The sequence below is a fragment of the Melospiza melodia genome, chromosome 1 (genome assembly GCF_035770615.1).
Source record: "Melospiza melodia melodia isolate bMelMel2 chromosome 1, bMelMel2.pri, whole genome shotgun sequence".
NCBI lineage: Eukaryota > Metazoa > Chordata > Aves > Passeriformes > Passerellidae > Melospiza > Melospiza melodia.
Genome location: NC_086194.1, coordinates 148,074,242 through 148,086,646, shown reverse-complemented (window position 1 = coordinate 148,086,646; position 12,405 = coordinate 148,074,242). Strand labels below are relative to the sequence as shown.

The 12,405-nt window shown below is 37.6% G+C and overlaps 1 protein-coding gene across 1 annotated transcript in view; it reads left to right on the top strand.

The window, feature by feature from the left end:
* Positions 1 to 12,405, top strand: part of ZFPM2 (zinc finger protein, FOG family member 2) — a 308,755-nt gene that overhangs the window by 141,154 nt on the left and 155,196 nt on the right. The window contains exon 4 of the mRNA XM_063171049.1: positions 6,254 to 6,372. Within this exon, the coding sequence (XP_063027119.1) occupies positions 6,254 to 6,372 (119 nt within the window). The remainder of the gene's footprint in view (positions 1 to 6,253; positions 6,373 to 12,405) is intronic.

The following is a 12,405-nucleotide window of genomic DNA, read 5'->3' as shown; positions in this document are numbered from 1 at the left end:
TCGCTCTGGGGTCAGTGCACTGACTGCAAAGTGGGTACGGTATTGTCCACTGTGAGAATTAGGTAACATGATGTATTAAATCCCTGACAAACACAGTAATGTGAGCTGCTTTGCCATTTTCAGGTATTTTTAAATTGAAGGTGGTGAGATGCTGGAACGGGTTGCCCAGAGAGGTGGTAGATGTCCCATCCCTAGAAACATTCAAGGTCAGGTTAAACAGGGCTCTGAATGATTTGATCTAATTGAAGATGCCTCTTCTTGGTGGAGGAAGGTAGGACTAGATTATCTTAAAGGGTCCCTTCCAACCTTATTCAAAGACCTATTATATGATTCTCTGAATTGTCTGTTTGCCTAATATGCTTCCACAATAACAGAGGCAAGCATCTAGTCAGTGCTGGAAGAGGATTTGTTCATTCACTCATTCATTAATTCATTCATCATGAAGTGCCATAGCACAGCAAATTTTGGGCTACTGCCTCAGAGTCACAGTTATTTGTTTCTGGATTTTGGACTATTGAATGAGTCCTGTGGAAAGGGAACGTTACTATTTCACCATTTCCATTATGTTATCTTTTGCAGTGCAATTACCAGCTAATTCAAAGCTCTTTGTGTTAAGCTAATGGCTTTTGACTCTCTGCTGTCAGCCACTCCTCTTTGTGCACTTTTCATACGGTTTACCAGTTCCCCTACCACTTACCTATGAAGAACATTTATTTTTTCTCTGAGTAGAGGCTCATCATAGACAAATCATTAAATGGAACATCAAAAAGATCCCATCTGTTAGAGTTGCATATGGGTAAGATCACAATTATCGAAAGCCTCTTTTTTTTCCTTATGCTTATCCGTACAATAAATGTAGTTGTCAGCAGGATAAGTTCACGCATCGGATAAGGTCACAATTTCATTTAGTGACAACTTCCAACAGCGTGAACTTACAAGGTTCGATTTATTAAAGAGTCAGAAGGGATAAGATCACTGCATGGCCAGCCTGATTTATCAGGGTTTGACTGGAGTACTTGAATAGAGAATGTCGTATTTCAAGTTTATGTTCAAAACTGTAGTTTAGTGTGTGTTATGTCTCAGAGACTTGAAAATTGAGGGAGGAGAATTTACAGGAAGTATCTCAATAATGCAGTTTATGTCTGCCAAACAAGTGTGTGAGCACTGAATATTGGAGCTACGTTATTAAGAATCACAGAAGTGGAAATGGGATAGTTCTCCACTATCAGTGAATTGCTATATGCAAACCTACACATATTAGTTTGTTATAATGGAAGCAATCACCAGCCAAATATTAATTGCAGATTTTTCCTGTGCATATAGGATGGCAGGCAAATACTGGGTTCTGTGTTGGGCAGCACTTAAAAATTGAGAGTGTTTTTAACTAACTAGCTCTGACTTCAGAGCAGTCCTTGTTTGAAACTACAACATACACAATTTCTCTGCCATGCAGAAATACTCATTAGAGAGCCAGGTGGCTGTGGACTGGAAATATGCAAAGAAGGAACCATTTGCTTGTGGAAATTGGTAGAGCCCCATGGTGTCAAATAACCAGTCTCTAATTGTAGCAGAGGAGGAACTTACTCATTGTTTTGAACTGACTCCACTTAGAAAGCTATTTTAAATTAAGAAAAAAACCCCAAAACTATGGCCCAAAGCTATCAGTGACTTGCTTAGAAGTCTTAAATGCATACGAATCTGGATACAGTTATTTCTGAATGTAGTTTTCCTTATGTCCCACAAAAACGGTTCATCATTCACCTTCAGATATATACTCCTTTGTTTCTTACTCCAGAATGTAGGTAGATGGATGAAAGCCAGTATTATTTTGTTTCAGAAATATTACATATAGTTGAATTTTTCTAGTAGTCAGACTGTGGTCAAAACCTGTTAAGGGTCAAAAGCTCCTGCTGGATTCCTGTGTACTCTATGTTTTGGGGAGAGTTTTTTTAAATGATCCTGATTGTGCTGTAAAAGAATACAAAGCTAAACTGACCTCTCTACCTTCTGTTTAATGAAAGCCCTGTGTGGAATGCCTGAAACAATATATGCATGTATGAAAAGAATCCTAAATTGAGTCCTTTCATTCTGGTTTCCTAGCCACCAAGGTGGCCTAATATCTTAAAAGCCATGGGATGTTTTATAGCTGCACTAGTGAGTCATGACTTGAGGCTTCTTTTACAGTGCAGCTATCATAAGTCTTTGAGTAATCACAGACTTTAAAACTATGCTACATCAACAAGATAAGAGAAACAGCCCACAGCACTAACAGCATTATCTTTTACCAAAATTGATTAGCCCATACTATGTGTCTCAAATATTTTGTATAAACTTACTCAGCAAGCTGGAAATAAATGTGTTCCTGACGAACAAGCTGTGGCAAAAAAACCCAAAAACTACTTGTTCTGTAGCAAGGAAAGGGCAAGTAAATATCACTAAATGAAATGTCTCTTAAGTAATTTTTTTTTCCTTACTCACAAAAACTAGAAGCAGGGCATCACTTCCTCTCTACTTGTATTTCTTAGTGCTGCTTCTATCATACTTCTTGCTGTCCTTTTCAGCTGGAGAGCTGACAAGTCTGGGATGAAGAGAGCAAAACTACTTCTCTACTTTGCGTGGAAATTATGAGTATATCACATATTTTATTCCAGGGGTAGGAAGGAGTTCTGTTAGAATTTGCTGTTATGGGAAGGAACTTGTATTCAGTACTGAGATGGTCTGTTGCAGTTGCTGATTACTTGAGGCGCCTAACAGTGTTTGGCACAGAATTTTCTGCTTCCTTTGGGTTTGAACATGGATTAAAGAAGGCTGCAGCAGCTTTTCATCCCTTCTTTTCTTTTCCTCCCCACATGTTGGAATTTCCATGGACAAGTATGTGTGAAAAGTCAGTACCAGCTGAGTCTTTACACTTCTTACTGTGAGTGGTGATACAGCAATGAAGTCTCAGATCATCTTCCTTCTCCTGATGTAATCTGTGAAGACTCTGAGCAGTTGTGCAGGGGATGGTAGCTGTAGAGAGCACTTCAGATTTACATCTGAACTTCCTCTGGGGCTGAAGGGGAAAATCTTGTCTTGCTGACACATTTTTCAAACCCTTTTAATTAAGTCACAGGGTGAGGTTCTCATTTTCCAGCAGACACCCTTGAAGTCACACATTACATAGGGCCACAGGTATGGCATTTAAACCAGCATCCCTGTGGGAAGTCAGCAGTGAGCAGGGGACAGCTGCAGTTACATCAAGTGGGAGAGTGACCCCCTGTGTGCTGCAGTTGTGCTGCCATTCACCAAATAGGAAATCTCAGAGGAGAAAAATGTTGTAAATAAATGCAGAGAAGTTGCAGGCAGTGTCAGTTTTTTTTCCTCTAAAAACAAAGATATTCAGATGAAAAAACCAAAATCTTTGCCGAGGACTAAATTTTAATGTGCTGCACCTTGTATAAGCATAACCAGATTATCTCGTTTTGCCTAAAAATGCAAGCAGATTGTCCTTCCCAACTCTGACATTCACCCATAGCATTAAAATGGCTGCTGGTCATGGTCACAAGAGAGAAATGTATCCTTTTTTCGAGAACTGCAATACAGAGAAACAGAAAGGTTTTGAAGCAAAAGATTTTGTTACCCTGTCTGCAATCCACTCCTCTTTCATAGCGTTCTAAGTATGTGTGGGGAAACACAGCAGTTTCAGTACAATTCAGCATGATGTTACCCCATAGGCAGAATATTTCAAAGTATTCATATATATTGAATATTGCCTGAACTACAGCTTGGAACTGTAACAAAAGAGAATAAGAGAGAGAACCCATAGTACCTTATTTAATTATCAACAGAAGGGAAAAATATATTTGGGAAAAAACAAAAGCTTGTTCTTATGCTTGCCTCAAAACTGGACTACCTATCAGGTATAAGATTCATGGTATTAATTTTATTAAAAATATAATGTGTAATGATGTGTACCTTAAAACTTTGGTAGCTTTTTGGATATCAGTGGTTGATCTGCCCTAAGTTTGTCGTTCTTAATCCATTAAAAGACAGGCCTGCTTGTAAATCCACAGGTACAGATAAGGAGTCACTGTTTGACTGTGTCTGAACCCTTTTCAAATGAAAAATGTCAGTGGCAGAAAGGGAGGCTGAATTATTTTTTAAAAGGGTTTTCAAAGATTCTCATGATTCCTCTGGTATCAGTTAAATGTGACATGTCCATAGACATGGCTGTTTTTTAGTGTGCTGCAGTTTTCATCTCTCTGTAGAGAGAAAATGCTGCAGTATGGCTAAGTGATAAACATGTTACTTTGCAATTTCTCTCTTCCATAATTAACATATAAAGAGATTTTTAAAGCTAATGCAATTTGTAACAATGTGACTGTGAGAAGGAAAAAATGCTTTTATGGTTGTTTGGGATTTTTTTTTCTTTTTGGACGCATATATGTCACATGTGTAAATTAGATATAATTAATCCATAATCTTTCCTGCTCACATACTGTCTCTTAAAATGTCATAGCACTGTCATGATGAGGACTCACCCACATACAGAGAAGCTTTTGTAAACCAATACAGCTCTATTTCCTAGATTTGTTCCAGTTTGCAGGAAGGATCTGATGCACGATTTTACGTAGAGTAGTTTTGTAATCTGCAACACTCAGAGGTGAAATTTAGATTTCTGTGCTTGAAAATGGAAGCTGGAGCCAGCTCTTCTCTTTGGAAGATGGTCAAGATTAACCCCCGTGGACAAGTAAAAGCTTTGTAGCCTGACTGCAGTGTAAATCCTGGCATCCAGGGGAATGTTTAGCTGGGGGAAGTTGTGGAGGCTGCCTGTGAGCCAGGAGGAGTTACTCACTTCCTTCAGCCCAAGGTTCATTTCACAACAACCACCAGTGCTAAATCTGGGATGAATTGACTCCTTGCATAGTTGGACTTTGCTCTGTTTGTGGAAAAGCACCATCCTTATTTGGGGTGGAGTTGTTGAGATGTGCTGATGCAAAAGACAGGAATCACTTTTGCATCTGTTTGGTATGGAAAGGGAGCAAGGGGCTTTACCAGTCATGGAAAACAAATCATGAAAAAATCACGGCTGCAGTGAAGTGGAGGTGAGCTCTGAGAACAACAGATTTTTTCCCTACCTTCAGGAAAGGGAAAGCTTGGAAGTGCAAGAGCATGGAAAAAATCAGTCAAACATCTAACTGGAAAATTACAGATCAGCCTGTCCTTGTTCCATTGTATCCCTAGGAATGTCTGAAACCAGAGTTTATTTAGAAAATAGTATTAGAAATTGTGTGTATGAATATAACTGTTGCTGTATTTTTAAATGAAATGTTTGTCCATAAAAAGTAGTCTTAGTGAAGAAACTGGTTTCAAAGAAGAGCTGTACAGACTAATATTTTAATCTTGAAATAAAATGAAAAAATATGGAGTGGGAAAGGTGGTGACTGAATTTATTTTTCCCTTCATGAGAATGATGAATTGTGTTATTCTTTCACTTTAATGAAAAATCCAGAAAAGTTAATGTGAGCAAAAAATTCGCTTTTAAGTGGTTAGTTTTGAAGTCTTTGATTTCAAATACAAAATTTATTTAAAATAAAAGAATATCATGCACTAAAAATCATTATGCACTAAGAAAACACCATCATACAGCTTTCCCATTGCTTTTACTTATTTTGTCTGATAATATTAAGCTAAAAATTAAACTTATTTTTTGTTTAATTCTGAAATCATACTGTCTGTAAAATCCCAAAAGTTTAAAATCCTTTTTGTAATTGCAGTAAATGCTTTTAGTAGTATCTTGGAGGTGTAGTGAATTTTTTATGGCTATATGCTGTTTTTCTCAAATTGTTAGTTGCTGCATGCTTCAAAATGTGATCTTGTGCAGCAAAATGCATCAAGGAGGTTAATGCACCAGGTGTGGCTGCTATTGGACCCTCTCTTTTCAGCTGTCATTTCCCCCTTCCTCAGCACTTCTTAAGAACTCTTATGGAATGCTATTCTGAATAAAAATGCTTTCAAACTCTAATGTGTGTGAAAAGATGCAAGAAAGGAATGGGACTTTCTGAACGAAATTTGAATATAATTATAAGGGAAAAAGGTTTGTTTTTCTTTTGCAGGATGACAAGATCAGTTGTTTTTCAGACAAGCATAATTAATTCTCATTATATTGGTCCTCAGAACATTGTGCTTGTAAAACCAACACAAAGGGAGAGGTGGTTGTTGTCAAGGCATGAGTGAAAGTACTCTCAACACTGCTTGTTTTCTTTGTTTGCAGGAGAGTTGGAGGTGGTCCAGAAAGACGGGGAGCGCAAGATTCAGAGCCGGCAGCAGCTTCCGGTCGGAACAACATGGGGGCCTTTCACTGGGAAGATGGATCTGAATAATAACACCTTGGTATGTAGATGCTGTGAGACACTTCTCTTTGTTATGCTGTGTGCCATTCTTCAGGGAGCAGCCTGGATTGCTCCTCAGACGGAGCGTTTGGAAACAGGCATTGTTAGCTTTAGCGGACAGTGGTATTTGGCTCTTCTCCAATTCCTTCATCTATGGCAACCATCCACATAAAGTTATTTGGAGCACAGGTTAATAGGGTTTAACTTGTTCTTTTACTGAAGGGAAATGTCACTTCCTTGTTTGCTGAACCAAGGTGTTGTGTTTCAGTAGTAATATCTGGTTTTTTTCATGGATTTTTAAATTTTTCATAGTATTAATTGCTGAATACTTAATTTACATTAAAGAAATGTATCAAAAATAAATAACTACATTATTTTAAGATAAAATTAATTAAATTTGCCTTAATGTAATTGAACATAGCAAAATCTTCCATCAAATTCACATTTTTTTGAAAAGCATCAAAAGACACCTGTCATATAATATATTCTCAATTAGCCTCATTTTTTATTCTGATTGCATAAAGTATGTAGACCATTTTACTTTAAAGTAATGATCTCACTTCAGTGCACTGAAAATCATGTCATTTCTAGGTCTTCATTTCATCTTTGTTTGTGTTGGTTTTAAGTCTGAGCTTCAATATTATTTGTGTATAGTTCAGATTAGTTTTCTGAAAATATCAGGAAGGAAACAACTAATATCTCTAGGAAGGTTTAAACAGTCTTGGAACATGCATTGCCCTGTGGGATACTTCTGAAGAACCATTATCTGCAGCTGGATCACTGTTTGCTATTACAGACCTTGAACTGAATGTATTTAGCATAAAGACATGTGGGACATTTTCACAGGAAGGGATTACAGGCATTTTGGGTACACACCTCTGTGCTGCAGATGGAGAAACTGAGATTCCCAGTGTTCCCCAGCACTGGGTATCATCCTGCCCTTGCAGGACCTGAAGAGAGTGAGGAGCCCTGAGTTGCTGATGTATCATCTGGGACAGTGTGAGGGAGGGGTTGTATGGACAGGGGAGACAAAAGGAGAAATTTATTTTCTTCAACTCCTCCCTAGAGAACCTATGCCTATATAATGGAATTCTCTTTCTAAGGATTATTGGATAGGATGCATTTTACTTTCGGTAAATATGCATATTAAAATTTGAGTGAAGCATTATTCTGAGTACATAGTATAGTATGGTATAGATATAATGCATAGTAGACATTTAAAATCTTACTATTTTGTACTCGTTAGCGTACTTTATTCATCAAATGGTACTAAGAAATGTTACAGAAAGTGGCATGGAAACTTTGTCTGAGTTTCCAAAAGTTCAGTATTCCCAATCCAGATCAGCCTTCCCATTCAGGCACCTGAATAAAGAATAGATTTTCAGAAGTACTGCAGAGTCAAAGCACCTTATTTGTTAGAAAGGAAAAACTGGAAAATTTGAACTTGTCTCGTTTTTTCCATCAATTTAATTTTTATTTCTTCATCTATTTCATTATTGGCCTGTCATCATTCTCAAAATGTTTTTCATAGAAGCTCATATGTGACAACCACCTGTAATTCAAATAATTTCCTGAATCCCAGCGTAACTAGTGACCTTTCATATAACAGAAACCTTAGTCATGTTGTAGCTCAAAGTGTCTCCAGAATCCATACTGTAGAGAAATGCTAGTTTGGTTTTGTCCACTTGTACCACTTCATCAGGTGTAGACAACATGCTGATAATGTTTAAGTATAGGAGGTTGTATTGATTGTCCCTTCTCTACAAAATTCATCTTTATCAGATATTCTTAGAATGAATTTACAACATGTCAGCACGCAGCCAATCATACAATCATATTGTATCTCTTTTTTTTTTTGGATGGAGTTGTAGAACCACAACCCTTGCAGAACCTTGCTTCTTCCTTAATAGCACAGGAATGTTTTAAGATATGTTATTGCTTTTTAAACTTGGGCAAATACCATTTTTTCTATATCAAAAGCATTTAGTTAAGAAAGTTGGGTTTTAATGAACTGGTAACGGAGCAATGTGCAGAACTGACTTTAAATTTTGTATTGTAATAGGCTAGAACAGCTTTCTCAGTATAGTTCACAGAGACATTCAATGAAAATCTTCAGGACTTTTTTCTCACTAAACGGGAAAGATACATTTTATTGTCAAATTAAAAATCATTAAGTCTATTTTTACTAATACTTGAAAGATTTTACTTTTGTTTTGCCTACAAATATAGACACATTCGGAAATCTGAAAAAGTTTCTTTAAACAGAATTTTAGTTCTCACAAATATTGTTGTGTCCCCTGAGCAACTCCATTCCTTGAAAAAGTCAAAACTGAACTGGGCATCATCTTGAGCAGTCTGATTTAACTTCGAAGTTACATCTGACTTTGAAGTTTGCCCTGCTTTGAGCTGGACTTTGGACTGGATGACCTCCAGAGATCTCTTCCAATCTGAGCTATTCTCTGATTCTAAGTATTTTTCTTTTTCCCAAATATGAGATGTTTGCTGTAATCCTACATTTGTTACTCTAAAATGCTGTGTGAAGAAATGCAAATGTTTTGGCGAAACTTTAATTTGCTGTTAAAGCAACAAAACTCCTACATCAGAAACATCAGCTTCTACATGGTTTTCTTTTATCTTTTTTTTTTTTTTTTTTGTCTTGAAATTATTCTGGGTTTTTTTATGGCTTTTTTGACCCATTTGATTATTTATCTCACTATTGTACATGTTCTCTGTTGTTCATCAGGGGAATTGAGATTCTTTACTTAGGTTATTAATATCTGTTTTGGGAAACTCATTTGGGTAGAGCCTCAAATCCCTAGAATTCAATCAAACTTTCACATGAAGAGCTGAAATCTAGTTTATTTCATTTTTGAATTACAATCTCAAACATTATACTGCTATAAACACCAAATTTTTGGAGAAGAGTTTTTATGTGGATTTTTTTGTATGGAGAGAAAAGTAAAGAAAAATTCAGGGATCCCCATGTGAGTAAATATCATAACTTTTGCAGCTGCTACCTTTATTGGGAAATCAGTTTGTGTCTCACTAAAAGTGTTTTACCTGACTGTACTGTTTGGTAATTGCAATATGACAGTGCCTCACAGGATTAATTCAGGCTGTAACAATGAGAGCTTACTTATTCCCCTTGCACTCTGCACTGAATGCAGCCTGTACATACAATATCTTCTTGTTTCCAGCAGTGCTGCATTGCTGAATACGGTCTTGCTGCTGTTGGCTCATGAGATGGAGCAAGTTAATTAATTCAGCACGGTATTTAATTGAGTCACCGTGCCAGATGTCAATTACATTTTAGATCTTTCAAGTTTCTGTCTTGAAATATGCTAGCAGTACACATCTCAGAGTAGTGGAAGACTGGGTACCTTGAACAAAAATTAGTTTAATGCTGTTCACAATTGCAATAGGAATAGCAGGTGTATCAACAGTTTTGCAGCACTGTTGGGAAATATGGTAGAGCAAGATCCACATCAGGACTGAAGAATACTCAAACTAAAGGTAGACTTGAAAGGGATCAATGACTAATAAAGTTCTTAATTTTTCTCATCTAAGAGTTTGGCCAGTAATCATGAATTACTTAAAATTCCATTATGAAATAAGGAATGCTATTATTACGGTTACTGTTGATGAAACAATCTGCATGCGGCCAACAGAAAATCCTAAGACATGGTTTTTAGCAAGTGAGTCTTAGATCTTTAAACTTGCCTAGGCATTTAAGTTTTATTTCAGTTTGACCTTAAGAACTTCTTTTATAATTCTTAAATATTTGTAGATACCTACATAGATACTTGTATTAAATTTAAAGTGATAGACCTATTTAGATACTTTCAAATATCTGTTCATGTAATTTTGCCAAACTACCAAAATTGCTCTTCTCTCAGCTGCATGCATAATTTGTATCTGTCAGCACAACTGAGCATTGAGTTTACTCCCTTCCATTTCCTTCCACTACTTTCACTTTCCATCCACTGTTCAATAATAATTGGGTAGTCCCTAGAAAATTAAATGCATAGGAATATCTTTTCAAGCCTAGAAAATGAACATGTTTCTAGGAAGCATGTGTCTGCATGTTTCCATATTTGCTTGAGATTTAATATAATCACCCTGTTTAGACAAACAGACTCATGAAGGGTTTGAGCAATACTACTGGTGATCTACAGCTGGTGAGAACTCAGCTGTAGAATGGAAGACAACACAATTTGACCATGAAGGCTCCAAATCTGTGTCTTGCTGCATCACAGAAAGTTCAGTAGATCACGGATACCTACAAATTGATAGAAATATATTTTTATGCATCAGACTCCTAGTTCGTGATTCCGATTCCTGTCTAACAGGAAAGTGGGTTTGCACAAATGCCAAGTCTAATATGAGCATGCAGGTGAAAAGAGCAGAAGACCTTACTAGACTGGACATACAGCCCACTGAAAGAGGAGCTGCTGGGTGTAGGCAGATCTAAATTCAAGCCACTAGCAACCTAGTTAAAAAAAAGCTGTTCACTTGCTTCTTTCAGCTGTAAATATTTTCCCTGTTTGAGGGGACAGCTTGATGGGAATGAGGCCTATGGAAACAAAAGCAGCCCTGAACCACATAGCCCACGATGGATGTCGAGCAGTGGTCGCTCCGGCAGTCGTGTGGAGGCATTCCAAGAGGCCTTTTCCCTTGGCTGCTGCCATCTAGTTTTTGGTGTTAATCTGTGCCCATGGCAGAGTTTTGCAAAGCAAAACAATGATCAGCTGTATTCAGCTCGCCATTCTCATCTCCTTGTTGCAGGGAAGAGCATGCGGGGCAGGCCTGTATGAGCCTGATAAGGAAAAGAGGATTCAATGCGGCTGTGAAGAGAATCCACAGGAGAAGAATTTGTAGGGTTGGGCCAGGCAAGCAGTAGGACACAGCAGGGACCCTTAAATGGGATCTGGGAGGTTCAACACCAAAGAGACATCTCTGAAAGATATGCTCATGGAGCTGTTTGACTGGGTGGTGTGTGAGGGCTGAGGAGCCAAGGTTCAAAATGCAGTAAAGTTATTCCCTCACTAATCTGGGGCTGGTCACTTCAGGTCAGAAACCTCATGTCTGTAGTAAACAGTGACTTTTAATCTTCAGAGTTGCAGCACGAGTTTTTTTTCAGGACTTTTCTTGGAGGTGCTGCATGGCTACAGAGGGATAGTAGTTTGTCCATAGCCAGACTGTAGCCAGTCCATAGTTTCTTTTTCTCATATTCAAACATGGAGAGGGATAAGGTAGATTTTATCTTTAGATATTTAATTGCAAATGGAGAATTTGTCTCTTAATAGCGCAGAGAAATTTTTATATTTAGTTACCAAAAATAGTGTACTGAGTAAAGAACCTTGATTCTCATCTTTGTTATATTACTTTTATTCCTTTAAATATTTCAAGTGACTACAAAAACGTTTCTGTCTAATTCTTTCTACTGTTACTGTCAGTCTCTTTCATGTTGTGATCTAGTTTAAGATCACTTCCTTCCATCCCAAACATGAGCAGATGTTATTGTTGCAGCACTTAGGACAGCACGTGATGCCACCCAACAGCTATGTGCTGATGTGCTGTGTGCGTGTGTTGGGATTGGCTGCTTAGAACCATAGAATCATTAAGGTTGGAAAACACCTCTAAGATCAGCAAGTCCAGCTGTTAATCCAGCAGCACTGTGTTCACCACTGAATCATGTCCCCATGTAATTCATTCAAATGTCTTTTGAACACCTTGGGGATGGGGATTCCACAAATTCTCTGGGCAGCCTGTTCCAATGCTTGCCAAAGTGAAGATTTTTCTCATATCTAGTGTAAACCTCCTCTGGCACAACTTGAGGCCTTCAAGACTGAAATATTTAAAAAAAATATTGAGATATGCCAAGATGTCCGCATGGCCATCCCTAATGATCTTTCAGAACATTACACCTCACATTAGTTCATCTTTTACCAAGTGTTCTCCCATTTATATAGACATGTAGTTTAGGAGAATGCAATGACAAAAGAGCCATTTTTTTTTCAAAATTTCATGTGCA